The following is a 23,263-nucleotide window of genomic DNA, read 5'->3' as shown; positions in this document are numbered from 1 at the left end:
AATGTTACTGTTAACATAATGCCCCAACAAGCAGTATCCCTGACCCACAAAACTGGAGAAATTGCCACCGGGAACTTAACAGTTTAGGGCTAGGGACAGGGCCGCAGGACAGGGACATCGAGGGAGCCACAGAGGCAGCACAGGTATAATGCAGGGTTTTCGGAAATCAGAAGACTTCAGGAGACACTCCAAGAAACACCAGCTATTTTCCTTAAAGAAAGCACTTTATTTTCCATTTAAACAACTTGGTCACAGGACATTATTTTACATAAATGGCAGTAATTTGTAAAATTTCCATGTAAAAGGCCTTGTGTCTGAGTCTGAGGTGATAAGAGGATATGAATACAAGTATATAAAAACAGTGCAAAATGTGCAGCCCACAGCCTCCGGAGTTGGCTTCAGAAATCCCCCTTAATGTTGCTAGACCAGTCACATTAAATATTAAATGTAACACCAGGTAAATATTCCTGGGTTTCCTTTAGTCTAACATCCAACCCAGATACGCAATAAAATGAAAAACTCAAAATCCCTAACAACTCAAACCATCCAATCACCCAGACCATTAGGATCACAATGAGTTGAGATTGCAGGCTCTATAATGTGACATCTCGTCAGTGGCTCCATCTTAAGAAATACAGAATTTTAGCTGCATCAATAACTAGAATAGACTAGCTCTGCTTTTAAAGCTTTGCCTTTTAAATGTAAATTTCTAGAAGTTCACTTTCAAGGTGCCATCAAGAAGGCTAGGCCACTAATAAGTCACAAGCCCAACCTAGACATCGTGCAGCCTCTAAGACATTTGTCTCCACTAACCGTTCTGTCTTTAACCTGCTGCTGATCCTACAGTGAAAACACTTAGTGCCAGCTGAAGCGTGGATGCTTGTCTATCAGCAACATAATTAAGTGTAGCTGATTCTGCAAGAAATTTATATTAGTCACAGCAAACATCCACAGGAACATACTGAATTGTACTCAGTAGTGAGTTCAGCATGGCTTTCCTGCTCCCCTGCATCACCTTTGCAGTGTTTAATACAAAAGGGTGCACGTGTCAAGCTGCCGCTGAGAAAACCAGATTCCAAACAGGTGCCTCAGGAAAAGTCTCTTATTATCCATTGCTTGCTTAAGAAACCTCTACTTTTCAAAATGGAAGGTACCAGAATATGGCTACAATGAAGTTAGGTCATATAAACTTACCTAGGTTAAAAAGACCCTTAAGTCTCACAAAACTGTAATTTTTAAACATCCTGGCTAAAACTGTGCTTCTAGATGTTATATTTTTGCTTATACTAGTTGAGCTTTATAATAAAAAGCTAATGTCCTACTCAAAGGAAATACATGTCTATTAAGCAGATGGTCAGTGGTATGTAGAACCTTACTGGCACTGTGTTTTCTGGCAGTGGAAGATTCTAGTACAGAAAACTGTCTCTTGCTAAAAATATTAGAAGTACCAAGGACTATTGATTGCATAAGAGAAAGTTTGTAGCAATTTTTTGCTAGGCAGATGGTACACTTGAAGACAACAATGACTTCATTCACCAAGGAAAACACTACTTAGCAAAGATTTACAATATCCTAAACACAAACACATATGCGGCTGAGGTGAAATAAGCAGCACGTTGTCCCAAAAACACACTTAAGGCTTTACTTTAGCAGCATCAGGGTAACCTATCAAAGAGGCGCTGTTAATGGTCAGTTCATTTCAGGAACGCTCGGCTGGAACCATAAAAGTACTCTGTGGGTATCGTAAGAAACATTGTAAGTATTGAAGGATTTTCCTCTTTTATGCAGTCCTGATCCTTAACTCTTTCTCCCTTGAATCTTTCAAATCGGTCTATTCTTCTCCCCCCAGGAACAGTCTACAGTGGTGTGATAATAATCTAAGTGGCCAGATGACAGTAGGTAATTTATTAAACTCCACATCCAGTACGTTCATTAACAGAGATTGAAGACGTGAGATGAGAGAAGAGGACCTGCTTGTTTGAAATCATGTCCGAGGGGCTTGCTCCTCTGCCCAAGAGACTGCTGATTTATAGGTTCACAGGGCAATCCTCCACTGCCGCCACCACCAAATGCTTCCCTGGGACTGATTCATTCACAGAGGCCTTGTCCTTTCAAAGATTCCACAATAAACTCATCTGGCCTCTGGAGAGAACCAAGGCCTATAATGAAACCCCTCAAATAGTTCCAGATCATAAAAGGCTCCAATATCCTATAAACCAAAGATGTCACAGAGCGTACAGAACACTGCTCATGGATTAGCCCCTTGTTTGCTGCTCCTTTCGGTACAGACGCCTGGGAAGGCTTTTCCCACACAAAATCACTGATCTTTTGACAGGTTTAAGCATTCTGTAAACTGTCCATCATGGATTCTCAAGGAACTTAAGTATCTTCGTGCCAATAAACCTGAATAATATACAGAGTCCCTTCCTATCCATGGGAAGGAAGCTGAGTTGGCTCATCCAAGTAACCCTATTAGAGGTAAGTTGTTAAAAAAAATTGTCATCATTCCTAATTCTCCCAGATGACTTTGGTCTCTTTGTACTACTCATCTTCATCACATCACATTACATTTAGGTGTTGTGAACAATTTGGCAAGAAGCTAAAATTACTGACCATACTAATGTTTCTATGAATTTGTATCATCAATGGCTAGATAATCAGAGTTGGCTCTACAGCTGACATTCAAAAGCACGACTACCAATTTCTGCCCAATAGGCTATCCTTGACATTATTACTATCTCTCTTATCTAAAACCTGTATAGAAAGAAATTTGTTATATCAAATCCAACTTTAATTCTAGGTGAATATTCAGCTCTGGGCCAGGGAGAAGGCATCACTGTACAAACCCCAGAGTTTGCTAACATCCCCAGGCACAGAGCCTATCACTCGTTAAACAAACCATCTCTGGGGAAAACGACGGCAGCCTGAATAAGAATATGGTGACCATCTTAAGGACGGCTCCAATTAATGGCAACAGTAGGGATGGTGCTGGCTGCAGAGGGTGAAGTGCAGGAAGTAGCAATATTTCCTCTCAACAAATACAAATCTCTTGCTTAAAGCAGCATGCACAGAATGACTGAAAACGCTGGCGAGATTTTCCCTATATTAAGCTATAAGCCAAGGCAAATTTAAGGAGTCATGAATTATCTTTGGGATTGCAAAACAGTACATGTACAAAACCAACATTTCAAAAGGGTATTTTCCTCATCTGAAATTCCCTCATCTTAATTCTATAGCAGAACAACCCATTGTACATAAATATTTAATCTTTTATACATTTTCGGTTTTAAGCTATGATTAAAGAAACAACTTGTTATTGTCGGAAGAGCCAGGGAAGAACAGGAATCCATTAATAGTGGAAACCACATATACCCTGTTTCTTCTCTCCTAGTGAGATACTGTTATTTAGGGAGGGGTGTAATTGAGAATTAATGTGCAAGTTAAGTGGGAAGATGTCACTCAACTCCTCAAAGTTCATACTGGAATAATGTGAATGCCAGAAGGCTGATTTTCACAATTTAGTGCTATAACTGACAGCATTTGAAATACATGAAGAAAATAATTGAGCCCTTGATGTTACTCAGCCTTCCTACCAGAAAAGAGAGTAAAGCATCCCCACAGGAGTGTCTGTTCTCCTCTTCCAGCCACAGTCACAAGTGTGCTAGCACCTTACCTGGTGAAACATGGGAAGAGGAAAAACACATGAATGCCTGTTGGAGTTATTTATAAGAAACCCAAGCAGAATTCATAAAAAATAAATAGAAGAACTCATCACCTAAACTCATGGCCACTGTACATTACACTAACAATAATTATCTTTATAACTGTTGTCAACTGTCTTTTCAAGATCAGACAACTTAGCATCAATCCATCTGGTCGTCATCTCTGTTTGAGTAGTTCATGTCTAATACTTAAGAAGGAGAAATTCTCATAACTGTACAACACGGTATATGCTGAAAACTGATTACCCTAATAATATTGGCTTCAATATTCTAACCTATAAACGTTTTTCTTCCATCATAATATTTTCCTAATACTTTGTATTTCCATGGTGCTTGAGTTGTTTTTTAGTGCTTTCCACATCCATCATCCCTCACGTGACCCTCGTGACGACCCTGTGAGGTAGCCAGGGCAGGCATCAGTACCCCACTTTGCAGATGACCCTGAGACTGGGGAAAGTGACCCAGCTAGGGGTCACATGGCTATTAAGAATCGAAAGAGGGACTAGAAACTATCCTAATCCAAAACTCTTTCCCCCATACTAATGGATGGGAATTGCTTCTATCAATTTGTGCATTAGCAATCCACATCCTTCTCAAGTTCAGGCAATTGAGTCAATTAAAAAGGTGACTGGAAAGGAATGGCTCTACTTCTACTGCTTCAGTATAGAAGTCTCTTAAGTTGTGGCATCAGAAAAATTAACTTCTTCCCACTCCAGTCTCTAAACCTGAGCGTGGCCCTATAATGCCTTTAAGAAACTGGGGATAGAAATGGACACTGAAGTGTAAAATGGAAGGGAGACGGAAGGAGGAGCCATCATCCCTCAGAAAGCCACACAGAAGGCACTTCAGACAATGTCCTCGGCAGGGTGGTGGAATGCACGTGTGCCCAGGGTGGAGAACTGGTGCCAGTTCCGCAGGAAGCCCCTATTGTACTGGCCTGTGTCCACGATGAGCCCGCAGAGGAGCCGGCGCCCAGTCTTCTGTCGGAGGGCCTGCTGCACTTCCCGCTCAGTCACATTGTAGCTGATGTTGATCAGCTGGATCAGGAAGATGTAGGCCATGCCTGCTGTGATGATCACAGAGTACCACACGCAGGTGAAGGACAGAGCCGAGCTGGGAGAGGGGAAAATGCCAGTCAGGGCTGCCGTTTTTGTCATATTCAGAAAACTGTCATCATTCTCACGCTTTACACATTTTTTTACTTATTACTAAAGACTTTGGCATCTTCCCCAACCCTCCGAATTGGAAGATACTCAGAATGCCAATAACCTGCTTAAGTAGGAGAATGTGCATGTTTATTCTATAATTACTGGTGCCTATTTTCTAGTATATTACACTAGAATAGCAGGGACTGTTTTTTGCATTTTGTACCCTCCACACACCCAGCACACTGCCTGACATAACAGTGTTCAACACCTGTTTGTTAAATAAACAAGTAATTCATAAATTATATCTAACTCATGAGAAAACAAAGGCACCAAGGGATTGCTATAAATGTCTTCTAGGAAGCTACAGGTGGATGCCGAGGAACAGTGCTAAAGTTACTAATCTCCATTCTTTCCAGTCCAATGCTGAGGAATGAAAAGACGATGGACGACTCCCACCACCAGCAGCCCTGTGCTTACTTGGACGTAGGAACACCGTAACATTCCAAATTCATCCTCCTAAAGCCCAACACAATCACACAAGGCAGGGAAGCTCCTCTCAGGCTCACTAATGAAACAGGCTGCCAGTTAGCCTCTGCTATTTGATGACTTTCAAACATTCACGAATTAAGAGTTAGCTGGAAATAAGTTCATTCAGAATCTTCATTTGTAAAGCTGAAGAGACCTCAAAGACTATTAAATCCAAGGACCTAACCAAAAAGATGAATCGCCTGCACAGAGTAGGGTGAGAAGCAATGGCAGGACTGTATTCCTTGGTTCCCTGGCCTCCCCACCGAGTGCGCAGACATGCTGTGCTTCAGGACGGGCCTCACCTGCAGCGTTAGCAGAGAATTTCACATGCTGGAGATACTCTCCACACAGTGAGGAAGGAAACTTAATCTGAGGAAGACCAATCTATTCTAATAATGCCCACAGGTGTCTGGTTCTAGGATGACAATGGGGAGATCTGTCCACAGGCTAATAAAAACAAATGCCACAAAGGGATACTTTGTAGAGAAAGCAAGGATTGTTCTGAAAATGAAGAGTGAGAAGGAAGAAAAGGACCAAACCATAGATACCACAGAGCACTTATGTCAGAGATGATGATAAAGGGAAGGGAATAAAGAGCATGGGCAGAGGGGAGCCCCAGCATTCAGGGAGGCAGCGCTGAGGCCAAAGCTGAAGAATCCCAGCTTTTGCCGTGGCCTGGAAATCTTCACAATCTATAAAGGGGCCTAAGGAAATTTTGACCTACATATCACAGTAATTATCAGTGGTGATTAAAAAAAGAAAGAAAGTAGAACAGGAAAAACCAAGAGAGGTTAGAAAGAAAAGCAAGGTTATAGAGATGCTGAGCACATCTCAAAAAGGTCGGAAGCAGTAAATTAAGATTGGACTAAAAAGCATCAGAAAGCAGCGGTAAAGTGAGAAGGTTTCTGATCGTTACGACAAAATAGGCACATATGTGCCCTGGGGCTGCCAGTTTTTGTTTAGTGTTTTAGTTTCACTGTTGCTACTTTGAGCCTATGAGTGGTCATTTGACTCTGGAAGTCCCTGATTAGGCCTGGTCCTGTTTGTAGAGAACAGTTTTTCACTTTTTAAAGGTCAACAATCCTTTTAACAGCACCCTAGAAAAACACATATCACCAATGCACAATTTTGTGGCAATTTCAGGGATACCCAGCATTCCCATAGCCTGGCCTATGTTTTGGTTGAAAACTCTTAACCAAGTAGTAAGTAACAGTCCCTGTCAATGGCAACACCCATTACTTCCCAGGGGGCCTCCATACTGTGGTACCCACTGCTCACCTGTAATTTGCATAAACTCCAGGACAATAGAAAAGAGCTGTGAAGACACTTCTATCTCTACAAATGGTGTCCAAGGTCAGTGTGATCCCATACACCGAGGTGAGCAAGAAGATCAAAAGGGCAAGTATAAATGCTTGATGATTTGATTCTCCAACGCAGCTATTTATCCTCAAAACAGCATAGAGAAATAAAAAAGCAAACACATTTTTAAGAGTTCTTGATATAACTTACATAATAAACAAGAAACTTTTTTTTTTTTTTTTTTTTTGAGACAGAGTCTTGCTCTGTAGTTCAGGCTAAAGTGCAGTGGCGCCATCTCGGCTCACTGCAACCTCTGCCTCCCGGGTCCCGGTTAAGCAATTCTCCTGCCTCAGCCTCTCAAGTAGCTGGGATTATAGGCACGTGCCACCATGCCCAGCTAATTTTTGTATTTTGAGTAGAGATGGGGTTTCACCATGTTGGCCAGGCTGGTCTTGAACTCCTGACCTCATGATCCGCCCACCTCAGCCTCCCAAAGTGTTGGGATTACAGGCATGAGCCACTGCGCCCAGCCAAGACAAGGTTTTAAATAGGGAAAATGTAAATTCCAGTTATTAAGAAGTTCTCTTATTTTTCAATTTTAGGGAATTAAAAACTTGCACCCTGAGGAATGCAGTCTTATATTCTCTGCTCTTCGCAAAGTGGAATCATATCATCAGTTTAAGGACAAGACTAAGTAAAAAGCAGAACCTGGCTAACAAATCTTCCTAAATATCAATATTACCCAGCTATGGAGATCTAACATTGTCCTCACCATGTTAAGGAAAGGGAGATAAATAGAATTATGAAAACTTAAAAATGCTAAATCAGAAGTATTACAGAGTATGGGAAAATTCATGTTAAATATATGAAGAGTAATATAAAGATCCAAAGAGGTTAGAAACATAGCATAGGGGGAAGAACAACTTGATGATATGCAGGCTCTTTGGCAGGTAAAAACAGTTCTGTGTCATGGCCATTTGTGGGGCAGGATGTAGAGGGAGTGCCTTCTACCCACTGCATGCCAGGATGCTCCGATAGGCACATATCTGCTGTTAGGTGAGCCTTCTGCAAACCAGCATTTGTAAATGGAACAAACACACACACACACAGCCCTCTGCAAACCAGCATTTGTAAATGGAACACACACACACACGAATAAGTGAAGACATAGAAGTAGAATATCTAAAAATGAAAACACCTGTTTACTTCTAAAGACAAGAACCCAGAAAAGAGCTGCCCTGCCCTTGAGCCACGCACTTGAGGCCCATGCTGATGCCTCTCAGCCTTTTCTGCACCTCACCCTCTCCTGCATCCCCTTCTGAGGAGGAGGTACGCTACAGGACCAGAATCCTAGACACGAAAAGCATAATTCATTGATCACAACTGCCTGAAGAGCAATAAACCTGCAAACATGCTACTTACAGCATTCATATCTGAATTAATTATAGTCCCTTTAGTTTAGATGTATTTAGTGAAGCTGCAACATTATCTTTAAACATTGCACTTCATATTTTATGGGGCCTTATGTACCTTCGTTTGTTACTGGCCAACCGGCAGGTACAAAAGTCCATTTCTCTGCATATAATCAAATAGAGAGTTTATCTGGTAGGGCCTCGATTCAATAATGTTAAGTGGAAATCATCGGTAGCATCAAAAACGATTAAGTATGTATGGCAAGGGGACAAAAGAGTCACCTAAAAATAGGGGTACACTTTCTTGAGCTTTATGTTTAAAAAGGAATAGCACAGGAAAATATGCTTATACTGTTTCTGATCAATTCTTTTTTAAAAAATCATTCAACTGTAGATATTTCTCTATTAGAAAGGAGAAGATAAATGAGGAGTCATCCAAAAGAAAATTGAGAAAAAAAAAACAAACCCACAAGTTTTCTGTTATTCTCCCTTCAGGAAATGACTGAAGGAACTAAATTTGTGAAACTCGAAAAACTGATGACTAAGTGGGAACATCACAACAACCCACAAATATCTACAAGGTGTAAAGCTGGGAAGGAGTGAAATTTTGGGATAGCACAAGGGAAGATCAAATGTAACTAGAGAGTTTTACATGAATTTACACTTTCCAAGTCTCCAAATGTTTCCAACATACCAGACACAATGATGATCCATTCTTCTCACACAGATGCCACATATCCGGCAGTGCCATGCCCGGGCTGGTCGCACCAGCTGGCACTTGGCACACCAGTCCTCCTTCGCTTTGGTGGGGCTTCCAGCCGGCATCCTGGAGGAGCCCTTGGGGTCATCCTTTGTTGTGCGATTGTTGAGACTGCCCGACATGTCTGCCCCAGGGAACCCTTTGGTCTTCTCCTGTCCTTTTCTGTTCAGGCACTCCAGCTGGCTGCTGCTTAGAGCTCTGTCACCGCTTGCTGGATTGCTGAGGTAGCCTGGATTCTTCTTGGCTCTGTGCAAGGCTAAGAGTATCAGAAATAACCCGCAGGTAAGAACCGCCAGCTGAACGGGACCCACACGCCCTTTGGGGACCACTTCCTGCAGGAACACATAGTACATGTAGCCCAGTGAGAACAGTCCAAGGCTCAGGAAAAACAGGGTCTGTTCTTTCCTTCTGTGAGTGAGGTAGTAGTACCACAGTGCCAGCACAGGAAGGGAGGTCAAAACCACCACCCCCAGGAGGAAATGCCAGGAAGCCACATGAAGGAAGACAGGCAGCAGGACAAGCGGAGGGATGATGCTGATGTTCACTTTTTTGGCTCCCCTAAGCCAAGGAATTCGGAGGCGATCAGAAATCGTATCCATGATTCTTTCACAAGTCTCTGGCTGTAAAGATTTACATGTAATCCATCTATTCAGAAAAAGCACAAAGAGGAGGGACTTTATGTGGGTTTGTTGAATTAAAAGCTACAGAACACTGAATGCCAAACAGCGGGATAAATGATAAAAGCTACCAAAGACCAAGCATTTTACCTCCTTACTACTAAACTAAGCTTTTCAGATTCACATGTCATTTTTTAAAATAGGAACAAGATGTTTAAAAACTTAAAGTCAAGATTATTTCTCCCCTAAACAAATACATAGGTATAGACACATGCTGCAAGTAATGTTTACATCTTACGACCTGTACGGTCATAAGAATCTCAAAACAAATCACAATCTAGTTGTGAGGACAACGTGGGAATTCAAGAACTATTAGGTAAGTGACAAAGCAGCAATAATCAATAAACTCTTGTGATCAAACATTATAAGGAGTACTCAGACGAGCGTCAATAATCTGGGTGGAGTCTTCAGAGGAGTCTTTGTGGAAAACGTGGGATCTGTGCTCAACCTTGATGTCCAGCTAGCATGTGTATGAATGGAGAGGGAGGAAGGAAGGCCTTCCAGTGGAAAGAAATGTGTGCAGCACCTACTTGGCATGAGCCCAGGGAGCAGACTAGTCCCACAAGGACGGGGCTACATAGAGAAGAATGGAGATCAAACTAGTATGAGTCAAATCACTGAACTTGGTGAATGGAATGCTATTTGTTGACTCTTTTGCACACTTAGGCTATGCTATATTCTAAATGTTTATGCCCCCAAAATTCACGCACTGAAACCCAATCCCCAATGCAAGAGTATTAAGAGATGGGGCCTTTAGGAGGGTATTAGGTCATGAGAGCAGAGCCCTGATGAGTGGAATTAATGCCTCTAAAAAAGAGATCCAAGGGAGCCTGTTTGCTCCTTCCACCATGTGAGGACGCAGCAAGAAGGTGCCATCTATGAAGCTGAGGAGACTTCACCAGACACTGAATCTGCTGCTGCCTTGATCTTGGACTTCACAGCCTCCAGAACTGTGAGCAATAAATATCTGTTGTTTATAAATTACCCAGCCTAAGTTATTTTGTTATAGCAGCCTGAACAGACTAGGACAGAAATTGGTACTGAGAAGTAGGATGTTGCTACAACAGATATCTAAAAATGTGGATGCAGCTGTGGAACCGGGTAATGGGTAGAGGTTAGAAGAGTGTGGAAGTGCATGCTGGGAAAAACCCTAGACTATCTGAACAGACTATCAAGGGTGATTCTGGCAGAAGAGGAGAGCTGCAGAGAAAGCCACAATCTTCGAGAATCCCTAAGAGGTAATGAACAGAAGGCTCGCAGACATATGAACAGTAAAAGCCATTCTCATAAGATCTCAGATGGATGTGATAAACATGTTATTGGAAACTAGAAGAAAGGTGATCCTTGCCACTTATAAAGAGGAAAGGAACTCAGTGGAATTGTGTTTGTGTTTGGTAGAAAGTAGAACTCAAGAGTGATAAAACTGAATATTTGGCAGTAGAAATCTTAAAGCAAAGTGTTCAGGGTGCTGCATGGCTTCTCATAAATGCTTAGGGTAAAATGCAAGAGAGAAATTTTTTTTTTTTTTTTTTTTTTTGAGACAGAGTTTTGCTCTTGTTGCCCAGGCTGGAGTGCAATGGCGCAATCTCAGCTCACCGCAACCTCCGCCTCCCGAGTTCAAGCAATTCTCCTACTTCAGCCTCCTGAGTAGCTGGGATTACAGGCATGCACCACCACGCCTGGCTAATTTTGTATTTTTAGTAGAGACGGGGTTTCTCCATGTTGGTCAGGCTGGTCTCGAACTCCTGACCTCAGGTGATCCGCCTGCCTCGGCCTCCCAAAGTGCTGGGATTACAGGCGTGAGTCACCGTGCCCGGCCAAAGAGAAATAATTTAAAGACAAAACTCATAATCAAAAGGGGAGTAAAACAAAGATTTGGAAAATTCTCAGCCTATCTATGTTGTAACAAATGAGAAAGCATGTTTGGGAGAGAACAGCAAGGATGTGGATGAGATCAGTACGGATTAGCCCCGTGCCAGTCATCAAGACAATGGAAGGACCCTGAAGGCATTCGGAGATCCTTGGGGCTGCTGCTCCCACCACAAGCCTGAAGTGCCAGGGCTTTGAGGGCAGACAGTTTCATAAGAGGGCCCAGGGCACCCATGGGGCTTCAGGGTGTACTGCTGAGTGCCATCTTAAGTCTCTGCTCCCTACATTCTGGTGCATGCTCCACAGCAGCTCCAGGTGTGGCTCCACTGGGCCTAGGTATGCCATAGAGGCCACCCCTCTGAAGGGCATAGGTGGTAAAGCTTGGTGGCATCCACAGGGTGCCAATGCTGCAGGCTTCCAGAGTGTAGGAGCTGTAGATGCCTGGCTGCCTCCACCTAGATTTCAAAGGATGCCCCGGAGAGCCTCCGGGCCGAGGCAGAGGACTGCCACAGGGGTGGGGCCACCAGAGAGCCCCCACTAGGGCACTGCCCAGTGGAGCTGTGAGTGTGGTCAGGCCACTACAGAGAGACCCCACTGAGGCAATGCTTACTTGGAGCTGTGGGGACAGGGTCACCCCCAAGAGCCCCGTAGAGCCACTAGCATACAACTCCAGCCTGGGAGAGCTGGAGGCACCTGTAGGCAGCTGTAGGCACTCCAACCCATGAGGGCTGCAGCTTGGGCTGTGCACAACAAAGCTGTGGTGGCAGGGATACCCAGAGCCTTGGGGGTCCAACCTCCAACCCAGTGTGTCCAGAAGGCAGGATATCAACTCCAAGATTATTCTCAAGCCTTATTAAGGCTTAACATTGTTTGCCCCACTGGGTTAGGACCTGTCACTAACACTCCTTTCTTCCCGTTTTTCCCTTTTGGAATGGGAATGTCTGTTCTATGCATGTCCTACCATTGTATTGTGGAAGCACCTAACTTGTTTGATTTCAGAGGCTCACAGGTGGAGAACTTGTCTCAGGATGAAATGTATCTTGAAACTCATCCACATCTGATTTGGATGATGATATTCAGACCAGACTCTGGACTTCAGACTTCTGAATTGCCACTAGGATGAGCTAAGACTTTGGGGGCTATTAGGATGAAATGAATGTATTTTGCATGTGAGAAGGACATAAATTTCAGGGGGCCAGGAAGTATCTGTGTCCCTCCAAAGTTCATTACATTGAAACCTCATTCCCAATGCAATAGTATTCAGAGGTGAGACCTTAAGGAGGTGATTAGGTCATGAAGGCATAGCCCTCATGAATGAGGCTAGTGCCCTTATAATAGAGCCCTATGAGCTTATTCACCCCTTCTGCCATGTCATGACACATCAAGAAGGTGTCATCTATGAGGAAAAGGGCCCTCATCAGACACTGAATCTGCCAGTGCCTTGATCTTGGATTTCTGAGCCTCTAGAACTGTGAGCAATGATGTATATTGTTTACAAATTACCCAGTCTCAGGTATTTATTTTATCATAGCAGCTTGAACAAATTAAGACAGACTAGTAAGAAAAGGTAGAGTTTAAGGAAAGGTAACTTTGATTTTAGACAATTTTTAAAGGTAAGACTAGAAGTTGGAGGTGAGTGGGAGATAACTAATTGGGAATCATACAGAGCGGCAGGCACGGTGGAAACACAGAGGAGAGGGGTACAGAGAGAACAGAGGAGATGCCTCAGGGGACAGCCCAGGTCTCCAGGGCTAGGAGGGAGGAAGAGTTAGCAAGGTTAATGGAAGAGCTGCGGTCTTCAGTGATGGTGGTTATGGAAACAGCATCATTTCTCCATTCATTAGTGCAAAGTGCTCTATTTTCTCAGTATAGATTTTAGACTAAATCTAAAGAACCTATATTCAAAGACAGCCATAAAAAAGACTACACAGTACACTGTCAAGTAAGAATGACAAAGAGTTCACTGGGTTTTTAAGAGTCAAGGCTGGTACTAGACTGCAGACCCCAGGGAATGCTTTTCATGGCTGTATTAATGTACCAAGCTCTAAGTCAACAAATTGGCAGTTGCAATGACTTTTTTAACCAGAAATAATTATTAATGGGAAAAGCAAGTTTCCAACATCCCTATCCTTCCCACATTATGACTTCCATTGACAATGATTTTTAAATATATAATTACTCAGAAAACGGATTAAAACCATATTATTCACTGTCCGACACCAAATTTTTTCAGTGATGTTAAAAATTCTCTTTTTGGATAGTAATTTCCATCACTTGGAAAATAAAAGCCAAATACAGTATGATCAATCAAGACAGTGTTGCTGGTCACACTGAAAACTGTGAATCCAGGGGAGATACATGCTTTCTGGCTGGAGTTCCTCCCTAGAAACAAGGGGCAAGACCAGTACTAACAGCAGGAAAATGAAATTTCAACCCACAAGGCCCTCTGTGGTCAGGTGCCACCCAGTCGCAAGTAGTCAGTCTCTAAATGCTGAGACCTCTGAGAAGGCAGGAACTTTCTGGAACTATTGTGTTCATTTTAAACTTACAGATTCTGCTGGCTTGCATTTTATTTTATACTAACTTGCCTATTATCCCTTTAAACTGCCTGTTCAATCCCTCATCTCTCTTTAAACGAAAAATAATATCCTATAAAACAGAGCAGACAGACAGCTGTGCACTACTGCGTAATCCATCTTTATAAAATCCTCACACTTGACACAGAAGCCAACTCTCATTTTAGATGCTTGGAAATAGAATCAAGAGCAAATTCTAGCATTCTGGGTGGCTAGGCTGAAAGTACACATGGCAGTTCTCAGAAGGGTGATGGGGCCAGCGTCAAGAAATGCTCTGTTCTTACCGATCACACCCTTCATCCAGATCTTGACAATCACACAAACAAGTAGCCACGTGGTTCTTTTCCCCATTCCGATCTATATACTCGCAGCAGCACAGGGGCTCCAATTCAGGTTCTTCGGTTTTCTTTTTCTTCACAGGCTTCATACTGCCCTTCTGTGTCATCATTTGCACCTGTCACCATGAGGCGTAAGAAGCCCTCAGAAGGTAAAGGTGGAAAGAACACAACTTACATCTCGTAAACAGGTCCACGCCTCTCTCTCTGCTTAACCTCCAACGCCTGAGCAATCAAAAATGAGAAGAGAGAGGGGGAGGGGGTCCCGTTTTCATCAGGCTTCTGTGGCTCCGCCTGGCCACACAGGGGGCTCCAGGGTTCTTGGAGCTCTGAGCTGCCTTCACCGCCCCTTCCCAGCCTAGGCAGGCGCCGTCTGGGCACCAGCCGTTCCTATGGCGACAGCCGACCACGCGTCCGGGACAGCCGGGGCGCGGGCGGTTGCGCTCACCTGCGGGTGCAAGCTGGGAGGGCCGAGCGGTCTCCGCTCCAAGCCTGGTCGTTGGTGGAAACTCAGCCTCGGGGCTGCAGGGAAAGGCGAAGCATATGCCCGCTGGCACCGGCTGACACACTAGCCTCCCTGGCAGTGCTCAGGGGTCGCCGTCCAGCCCAACTGGTCGGGCCCCTTGCGGGGTGCGCCTCTCCCGCCCCCGCCAATCCGGAGGACGTGGGCGGGCCTCGCGCACCACCCCGCCAGAAGAATGACCTTGGAAGGGAAGTTACCTGCCCTCTGGCCGGAGGTGCAACTGCAGCCAAAGAGGCGGAGGGGAGATGGGTCGGCTTCCCCGGAGGCACAGACGCGTCTCCCGATCTCGGCTACGCGGAGCCCCGGGCGTGACGGCAGGAGTCTCCGGGACCCGGGCTCCGCTCGGCCGCTCCCTCGCCGCAGCCGCCCACCTGTGACCACAGCCCGCCGCGGCCCGGGCGGCGCGCCCGCCTCCCCGCGCCGTCTCAACCGCCCCTCCGCCCGGCCGGCTCGGTGCGCCAGGTCCACGCGCGCTTCCGGGTGCCCCGCCCCCGGCGCCGGGGTTCCCCGCCTGTCCGCACGTGCGCCGCCCGCCTCCCCGCGGAGCCCGCGGGCGAGGCTCCTCCTCCTGGCCCGCAGCCCTGGCGCCTGAAGGGGAAAATCCGCTCCCGAGAGCGCGTCCAGGAGGCAGGGGCAGGAGGCGGGTCCCGCACCTCAGGCCTGCCCCGCCCCGCCCCGCCCCGCCCCGCCTCGCCTCGCCCCAGAGGCGGCAGCCGGGCGCCGCCGGTGCCTGCGGGCGGCGCGCCGGTGGGACAGCCTCCGGAGCCCCGGCGTGCGGGCGAGGTGCGGAGACGGAAATACGGGAAACCCGGGAACCCGGAGGATTTCCGAACTACGTGAGACCGTGGAGCGGCCAGCCTTCATTCAGACTCCGGCAACAGGCGGTGGGGGAGCTTTCCACCGCAAAATGTTATCCAAGTACCTCCCCCAATTTCGCTGACCTTCTCTTAAAGGCCCATCACTGCTGCCGGATCTGTTCATTTAGCAACCTGTTCGTTTTCATGATTTCTGGTTAGCAGCCTTTACATTGGACCAGCAGGCCTCGCTAGTACTTTTGTTCCAGTCGTCTGCGTATTTGAGATGAAACTGCCCTGAGATGAGAGTCTTTTTTAGGTTTTATTATTGCACAAAATTTCTTTAAAGAATGTAGGCCCATGTACACGTTTCACTACCGCAGGCTTTCTAGTTTTGTTTTAAGTAGAAAAAGAAGAAAAACTACAACTCAGAAATTTTCAATTTTATTGATATTCAGTTTACGTAACAGGCTCAAATTTTATTAATTGAATTCTGCATCCATACGAATTTAGTCTTAATTTATAAAGCAACTTACTTCGGTACTCTTCCTTGAAGTATGTTATAAAATACAACTTTTAAAGAAACATCACAAAAATATTGTTTGTCGATAATTTTTGTGACTTTAACAGAGAAATCTTCAAGTTTATAATCCACTTATTCTTGCTCACAGCCAGACACTACATAAATCCTTACCAAAACAAAACAAACCCAGATAGGTTCACTGATACCCCTAGGTATGCTTAGTTGGAATTCACCCAGAGAAACCCATTTTCCCTCTAACGGAGTCAATAATTTCATTCTCTACAGGCATCTCAAAAATGACCATAATAATGCCATGTGGCTTTGGGGACTCTGGGAAAAAATGAAACATTTAATTAAAGGCAATAATTGTTCAAACAGTAAGAATGTATATACATTTTATATATAGATAGATAGATGGATATGTATTTTTTCCCCAGAGAAAGGGCTCAAGAGACAAAACAGTAAAACACTTCAACTTTCCCTAACTCTTGAAAAAATATCTGATTTTAAGTCAGTTTACAAAGTTCTTATTTTAATGAGCCACTTGTATGGAGACACATCCGCATAAAACTTTATGAAAGAGCCAAAGCTTGCATCTGAGTTACAACTTCATAGTCAGTACACTTGTACTGGGACATACGTGCCCCTGAAGTTTTTATTAAAGAGCTAAAGTCTATGTCTGGCTTATAACTTACCAACCAAAACAAGTCACACACATACATAAAGAAGGAAGCCATACATGGTTACTGAAAATACACAAATTATGTTCAACCAGATGGGTTACTTCCACCATGAAAGACTGCTAAGCTGAAGCCAATCTTAGTTCAAGTATGCATTTGATCTGTCACTAAATGCCCAGATTTTAACATAACCTTCTGGTTTTTAAAACTCAAAGGATGGTTCTTCCTTTTGACTGTTGGTATCCTAAGTGAGAAGGCAAGATAATCCCACCTCTGATAGTTACCTTAAGAAGAAACAACTATTTCTTTCATAAAGATACAACATGGCAGAAGACCCTTTCTGATAATCATCATCAACATGCAGATTCAAAAAGTTTGACTATTAAATTTGCATGCTAAATAAATGAAGACATTATAATATTTACAGCACACAAACCTGGAAATGTTATATGCCTGAAAACAGAACCTTTAAAATCAGTAATGACATAGAGGTTTCTTCTTATGTTGTCCTCTTTATCCTCTTGGTCTTATCTGAGTTACGAAAGCGGCCTATTGGACATGTACGGATTCTGTGCTAACAAAGCATCAGACTTCACTGTAGAAATGAGACCATACCACTCAACTCAGGGTGTGTCATTTTCTTTTTGTATCAGAGAAATTCAGTTCTACAATATATTTCATGGTTCACTGAAGAAATTCACAGCTTAAAAATATCTGTAAGAAGTGAAAGGATGGATTCTTAAGGCCAGCAGAAACTAATTATCAAATAAATGTTACTGAAAGAAATGTTCATATTAGAAATCTCAATAATGAAAAAACATAGAAATGTTCTATGCCAAAATCCTTCATTCGTCTGGTTTTCTTCCAGGTATTTTCTTTCAGTTCCAAGTATCTCTGCGGTTTTAGTCCTTCCGATCACTAGCTTTCAACAGCCATGCCAGTCTTATTCTTATTTAGTAGATCAAATGTTTTCTGAAGCATAATGAGTGAGCTCTTCAGCTGTAAACAAAATTAATTTTCAAAATCAGATTAATTTTTCTAATCAGATTTGAAAATTTCTATTTTTTATGCCCCAAAATTTACAGTGACACTTAATATAGTTTTGTTTATACTGATGCCCGAATAAAACATTAAGTACAAAATACCTGATTCTTTGGGGTATCTATCGGTATGATTGCTACAGAGTTCTTCCCATTTGCTGGAGTATTGTACTTCTTCCTACTGCCACATAGTCTACCTCCCGATAGGTCCATTAATCAAATTAAGCGTAGTGACAGACTCGTTTTCCTAAAAGGTTTCTGAAGTTGCAGTGGTCTCCTCACTGTCCCCTAAACAACTCAGGTTTGCTTCAGTGCCTTTGCATGCTCTCATCCTCATGTTCTTCACCTAAAACTTACTCATATTCACACTCTTCATGTAGTTTTCCCCAGTCATTCTGCCTATAAACTTCCAAAGCATTATCCTTACTACTTAACACTTTGACACTGAATTTTATAATTTTTGTCATTAACAATACACCTGGACATCTCATTTCTCTAAGAAAATTGTGTACAACTCAAGAGCAGGAATTATGTCATATTCTTTTTTTATATTCATTCAACAAATATTTGTTGCTTGCCTGTCACATGTTGGGCAGTGTTCTAAGCACTGGATATACAATGGAGAACCAAATAGGCACTGTCCTGTCCTTCATGGAGCTTACAGACTAGTCAGGGATCCAGAACTATTAATAAAACAAATAATCACATTCATAAATATATACTTAGATATTTTATTAAGTTTTTGACTTGAGCAGCTGGTGGATGGTAGCATCATTTTCTGAAATGAGACCCACTAGAGAATTATGTTTTGGATTAGAGGAAAATTGACTTCTGTTTTGGACATAATCAGTTTGGGAATCCTGTTAGTCATCCAGGTGAAGATGCCAAGTAGGCAAGTGACTGTATGAGTCTAGAGCTCAGATGGAGGTGAGAGATACGGACTTGGGAGTTGCTGCTGTCTGAACATTTGTGTCCCCTTCAAAATTCACGTTCAAACTGAATCCAATGCAACAGCATGAAGAGACGTGGCCTCTGGGAGATGATTAGGTCATGACAGCTCTTATGAATGGATTAGTGCTCTTATAAAAGAGCTTCAGGGAACTAAATAGTCCCCTTTTTTGTCCTTCAGTCCCTTCTGCCAGGTGGACACCAAACATGCCAGAACCTTAATCTTGGACTCCTCAGCCTCCAGAACTGTTAGCAATAAATTTCTGTTCTTTATAAATTACCCAGTCTCCAGGATTTACTTATAGTAGCACAAATGGACTAAGACAGGAGTCATTGGAACGTGTGGTTATTTAAAGTTAGGGGTGTGAATAAGATCACCTAAAGGGAGAGTAATAGAGAAGGGAAGAGAATCTAATACAGAGCCCTGGAGCATTTGGGCCAGGAAAAAGTGAGGCAGAGGGATATTTTTATTTTTTATTTATTTTTATTTTTTGGAGACGGAGTCTCGCTCTTTCATCCAGGCTGGAGTGCAGTAGCATGATCTCAGCTCACTGCAACCTCCGCCTCCTGGGTTCAAGCAATTCTCCTGCCTCAGCCTCCCAAGTAGCTGGGACTACAGGCGCCTGCTACCACCCCTGGCTAATTTTTGTATTTTAGTAGAGATGGGGTTTCACCAAGTTGCCCAGGCTGGTCTCAAACTCCTGAGCTCAGGCAATCTGCCTGCCTTGGCCTCCCAAAGTGCTAGGATTACAAGTGTGAGCCACTGTGCCCGGCCAAGGAAATATTTTTAACTAGCAAAAATTAGTTTTACATTTTTCTAAGTGAAAGAAGCCAATCTCAAAAGACCACGTATTGTATTATTCCATTTCTATAACATGTCCAGAATAGGCACACCCATAGTAATGGAAATTAGATTAGTGGGTGCCAGGGGTCAAGGGGAGTGAGGGATGGGAAGTAACTACTAATGTGTGCAGATTTTCTTGTGGGGTTATGAAAATGCTCTGGAATTAGATAGTGATGATGGTTGCACAACCTTGTGAATAAAAACTTTTATTGTACGTAAATTACATCACAAAAAGATTTTTTTATGGTTTTAAAGAAAGCAAGATTAGATACATTAGATACATTTCAAGAAAGAAGTGTTTAGCCCTGTCAAATGCTGACACTGTAGGATGAAGACTGAAAAAAGGTACATTCTTTTTACAAGCCAGATGTCACTGGGGACCTTCGCTCAAGCAATATTAGTTGGGGAAACCATAGGGGAAAGAACATCAGGCAGGAGTGAGCTGAAGAGTGAATGAGTGGAATAAATACACACATCCAGCTTTGCTCCCTCAAACCCCACTAATAAAGAGATTTTTTAAAAGGCATAAAGCTATAAGGGCAAGGAAAACGGAAAAGGAGACAACAGTAATGCAACTCTGGAAACTGGAAAGCAGACGGATGACTTAGCAGGACTGGGAAAGCTGAATCCTAAAGTAAAAGTAGGGAACGCTGAGAACCAACAAAATTAACCCCAAAGAATCCTCAAAAGGCTCAGGTGTTAATGACCAGGAATCTCTGGAAGTGAGAATGAAGAGGAAGGGCCAAAAGAAGGATTGCATGAAACTTTTGGCATCTGACCTTTCCTACCACCTAGGCAGAAGTCTGGAATTTTATTTTCCGTGCAGGATAAAACAGAGGGTCTCTGGCTGCCTGGCTTGAGGGACACCAAGGCATTGTTAAGGATAGCAGTATATACCAGAAACAAGGGTAATACATGAAAATATATGTACTGAATCCTGGGACCATCCTTTCTGCCTTTCCTTCCCCTATCCCTCTTCCGCTCAGCTCCTAAAATGCTGCAGCCAGCCCTAAAACCACCAGGTTGGAGGCTGGAGGAGTCTTCTCTGTGGACACTGACCCAAAGGTGCTGATACCAGGATTTCTCAGCCAAGAGCCCAGCCAGATCTACAGAGAAGTTTGGGGTACACCAGCCCAATCCATATGTTAAGAGCTCAGATCCACACAAGAAGATAACCAAGGGCTACCAAACACTAAAGAAATTCTGTAACCTTAAAGATTGAAATTAAAACGAGGGTGAAGATCTTGGTGCAAAATGAGTATCCCAGAAGAAGATTTAAAAAATTTTAACTATCAGTAATATCTTCAGAGAGATAAAGATATGGTAGCCATTTAAAAAAAAAAAATTGCAGCTGCGAGCAGTGGCTCATGCCTGCAATCCCAACACTTTGGGAGGCCGAGGTGAGAGGATCACCTGAGGTCAAGAGCTCAAGACCAGCCTGGCCAACATGGCGAAACCCCGTCTCTACTAAAAATACAAAAATTAACCAGGTGTGGTGGCACGCGCCTGTAATCCCAGCTACTCAGGAGGCTGAGGTAGGAGAATCACTTGAACCTGGGAGGCAGAGGTTGTGGTGAGCTGAGATTGTGCCACTGCACTCCAGACTGGGCGACAGAGCGAGATTCCATCTCAAAAAAAAAAAAAAAAATTGCAACACCACAAAGAAAAGAAATCATTCAGAAAAATGATAGCTCTTTGAAATTAAAAATTTATTAGCAAAAACTGAAAAACTCAATAGAAGAATTTGAAGATAAAATTGATAAAATATCCCAGAAATGGAACAAAAAGACTAAGAGATGGAAAGAAAAGGTAAGAATATTACATAACCCATCCAACAGAAGGCTGACATCTGAGTAACAGGAGTTGTAGAAGGTCAGGAGCGAGAAAACAAGGGAAGGAAATAATCAACTATATGACTCAAGAAAACTTCCAGAATTATAGGCATGAGTTTCCAGATTAAAGAATCAAGAGTGATAATAGCCTCAGAATTCTCAATAGCAATACTGGAACCAAAAGATAATGGAGTAATGCCTTCAAAGTTCTCGCCAAACCATTTATAAGCAAGAGAAAAAGTAGAATGAAAAATTTTCAGTTAGGTGAACTCTTAAAATATTTACCTCCAAATTCTCTTCTCAGGAAGCTACTGTTGGATGTGCTCCATTAAAAGGAGGAAGTAAACTAAGAAAGGAAAACAGGATATAGGAAACAGAAGACACACACAGACAATAGGAACCCCAGAATGATAGCTGTGCACCAGGCATAGAGGGCCACTGGACCTGACTGTAGCCATCAGAAGACCTCATCAATGGAGTACCTACGTGAATAAAGATTCTGAGAGATTTATAAACAGAAAATTAGGGGGTTAAATGTCTGTAAATATTAAATGTCTGTAAAGATAATTGGCAATAGTGGTAAAAATACTAGTAAGATAATTATGGTACATTTATACAGTTGAATCTTATGCAGCTGTTAAGGGGGTGTGCTTTATATACTGAGATGGAAGTATCTCCAAGATATATGATTAATAGATAAAAGTAAAATAATGGACAGTGTATATAATAGCTACCATTCCTATAAAAAGAGCTTAATATGCATCAAATTTTATTTAGAAAGATCAATAAAAATGAAGTACATGTATACACACTGATATGGAAACATCTTCAGAATATATTACTAATTGAAAAAAGATATACAACAGTGTATATTGTATACTCCCATTTTGTAAATAAATAAATAAACAAAAGTGACTACATAATAAACGTAATACCCTTGCATAATAGAGACTGGCAGGGGTAGTTGGCTCTAGCAGGGGGACTTTTTCAAAGGATAGTAGGGTAAATATTCTCTCATACACAGAAGAGCAACTGATTCATACTGGGACGAAGGTACTAAGTACTGTGATGTATCGAGTTGCCTACCTGTTCAAGCATCACTATGGAGTCTCGGAGCACGCCCTTTAAACGATGAGCCTGATCTTTATTATTCTGAATAGTTTCTGCTCTTGACACCACATCAGAGGCTAAACTGAAAGAAGAATGCCATCTTCAAAATCTGGAGAATAGCTTCTGATCTTTTTTTCATTTCCAGAAATCATCAGAGCCCCATAAATTTGCAAACAAAACACAAAATTAAATAAACCAAAAACAGGCTGTTTATGGCTACAGGATAATTAGCAGACCACAATCTCTGAAACTGAAATTAAGTTTTCGGCAACTAAAGAATTATTGAAATAATATGGTGAATACAGGTCGGGGGAAAAAGACTTACTTTAAAGATTTCTCTTCTTGGAGGCGGAGACGGTAAAAGGACTGAGCAGCATGTTCTATCTTTGACAGCTTCAGAAACAGTGTCACATTCAGCAAAACTAATAACAACACACTAGGCAGAGCAAATTATATGTTAATCCACACTTTTCCAGACCTTAAGCATTGCTAATGCAGAATATACATGCAAAAGCTTCAAAAATGTATATTGTCTACACTGTTTATCATTGTTGTTATTATTTAAATCAATTATCCCTATTTTATTATATGAAATAATTACTTGTAAATATTAAGTGGAGGTTGAGGAAAAGATGGAAGGTAA

General features: G+C 42.8%; 2 protein-coding genes across 10 annotated transcripts in view; both read right to left on the bottom strand.

The window, feature by feature from the left end:
* Positions 1–205: 205 nt before the first annotated feature.
* On the bottom strand, positions 206–15,179 carry ZDHHC23 (zinc finger DHHC-type palmitoyltransferase 23). 7 transcript variants are annotated; one of them, XM_054483012.2, is made up of 6 exons: positions 15,047–15,179; positions 14,775–14,848; positions 14,276–14,551; positions 8,804–9,514; positions 6,677–6,844; positions 206–4,835 (listed from the first exon to the last, which is right to left on the bottom strand). In XM_054483012.2, exons 3-6 carry the CDS (start codon positions 14,437–14,439, stop codon positions 4,568–4,570), a joined length of 1,311 nt encoding a protein of 436 aa, XP_054338987.1. In that variant the 5' UTR covers positions 14,440–14,551; positions 14,775–14,848; positions 15,047–15,179; the 3' UTR covers positions 206–4,567. The 7 variants fall into 7 exon arrangements, with proteins under 7 accessions (XP_054338987.1, XP_054338991.1, XP_063517717.1 ...); XM_054483016.2 differs by having other exon boundaries at positions 6,677–6,835; XM_063661647.1 differs by having other exon boundaries at positions 14,276–14,470.
* Positions 15,180–16,071: 892 nt separating this feature from the next.
* GRAMD1C (GRAM domain containing 1C) overlaps positions 16,072–23,263 on the bottom strand; it is a 106,479-nt gene continuing 99,287 nt past the window's right edge. For all 3 annotated transcript variants that reach the window (XM_054483008.2, XM_063661652.1, XM_054483009.2), the window contains 3 exons: positions 22,946–23,056; positions 22,597–22,702; positions 16,072–17,845 (listed from right to left, as the gene is read on the bottom strand). In XM_054483008.2, the coding sequence (XP_054338983.1) occupies positions 17,765–17,845; positions 22,597–22,702; positions 22,946–23,056 (298 nt within the window). In that variant the 3' untranslated portion in view covers positions 16,072–17,764. The remainder of the gene's footprint in view (positions 17,846–22,596; positions 22,703–22,945; positions 23,057–23,263) is intronic.

The sequence above is a fragment of the Pongo pygmaeus genome, chromosome 2 (genome assembly GCF_028885625.2).
Source record: "Pongo pygmaeus isolate AG05252 chromosome 2, NHGRI_mPonPyg2-v2.0_pri, whole genome shotgun sequence".
Classification (NCBI taxonomy): Eukaryota; Metazoa; Chordata; class Mammalia; order Primates; family Hominidae; genus Pongo; species Pongo pygmaeus.
This window is presented reverse-complemented; position numbering and strand designations above follow the sequence as displayed.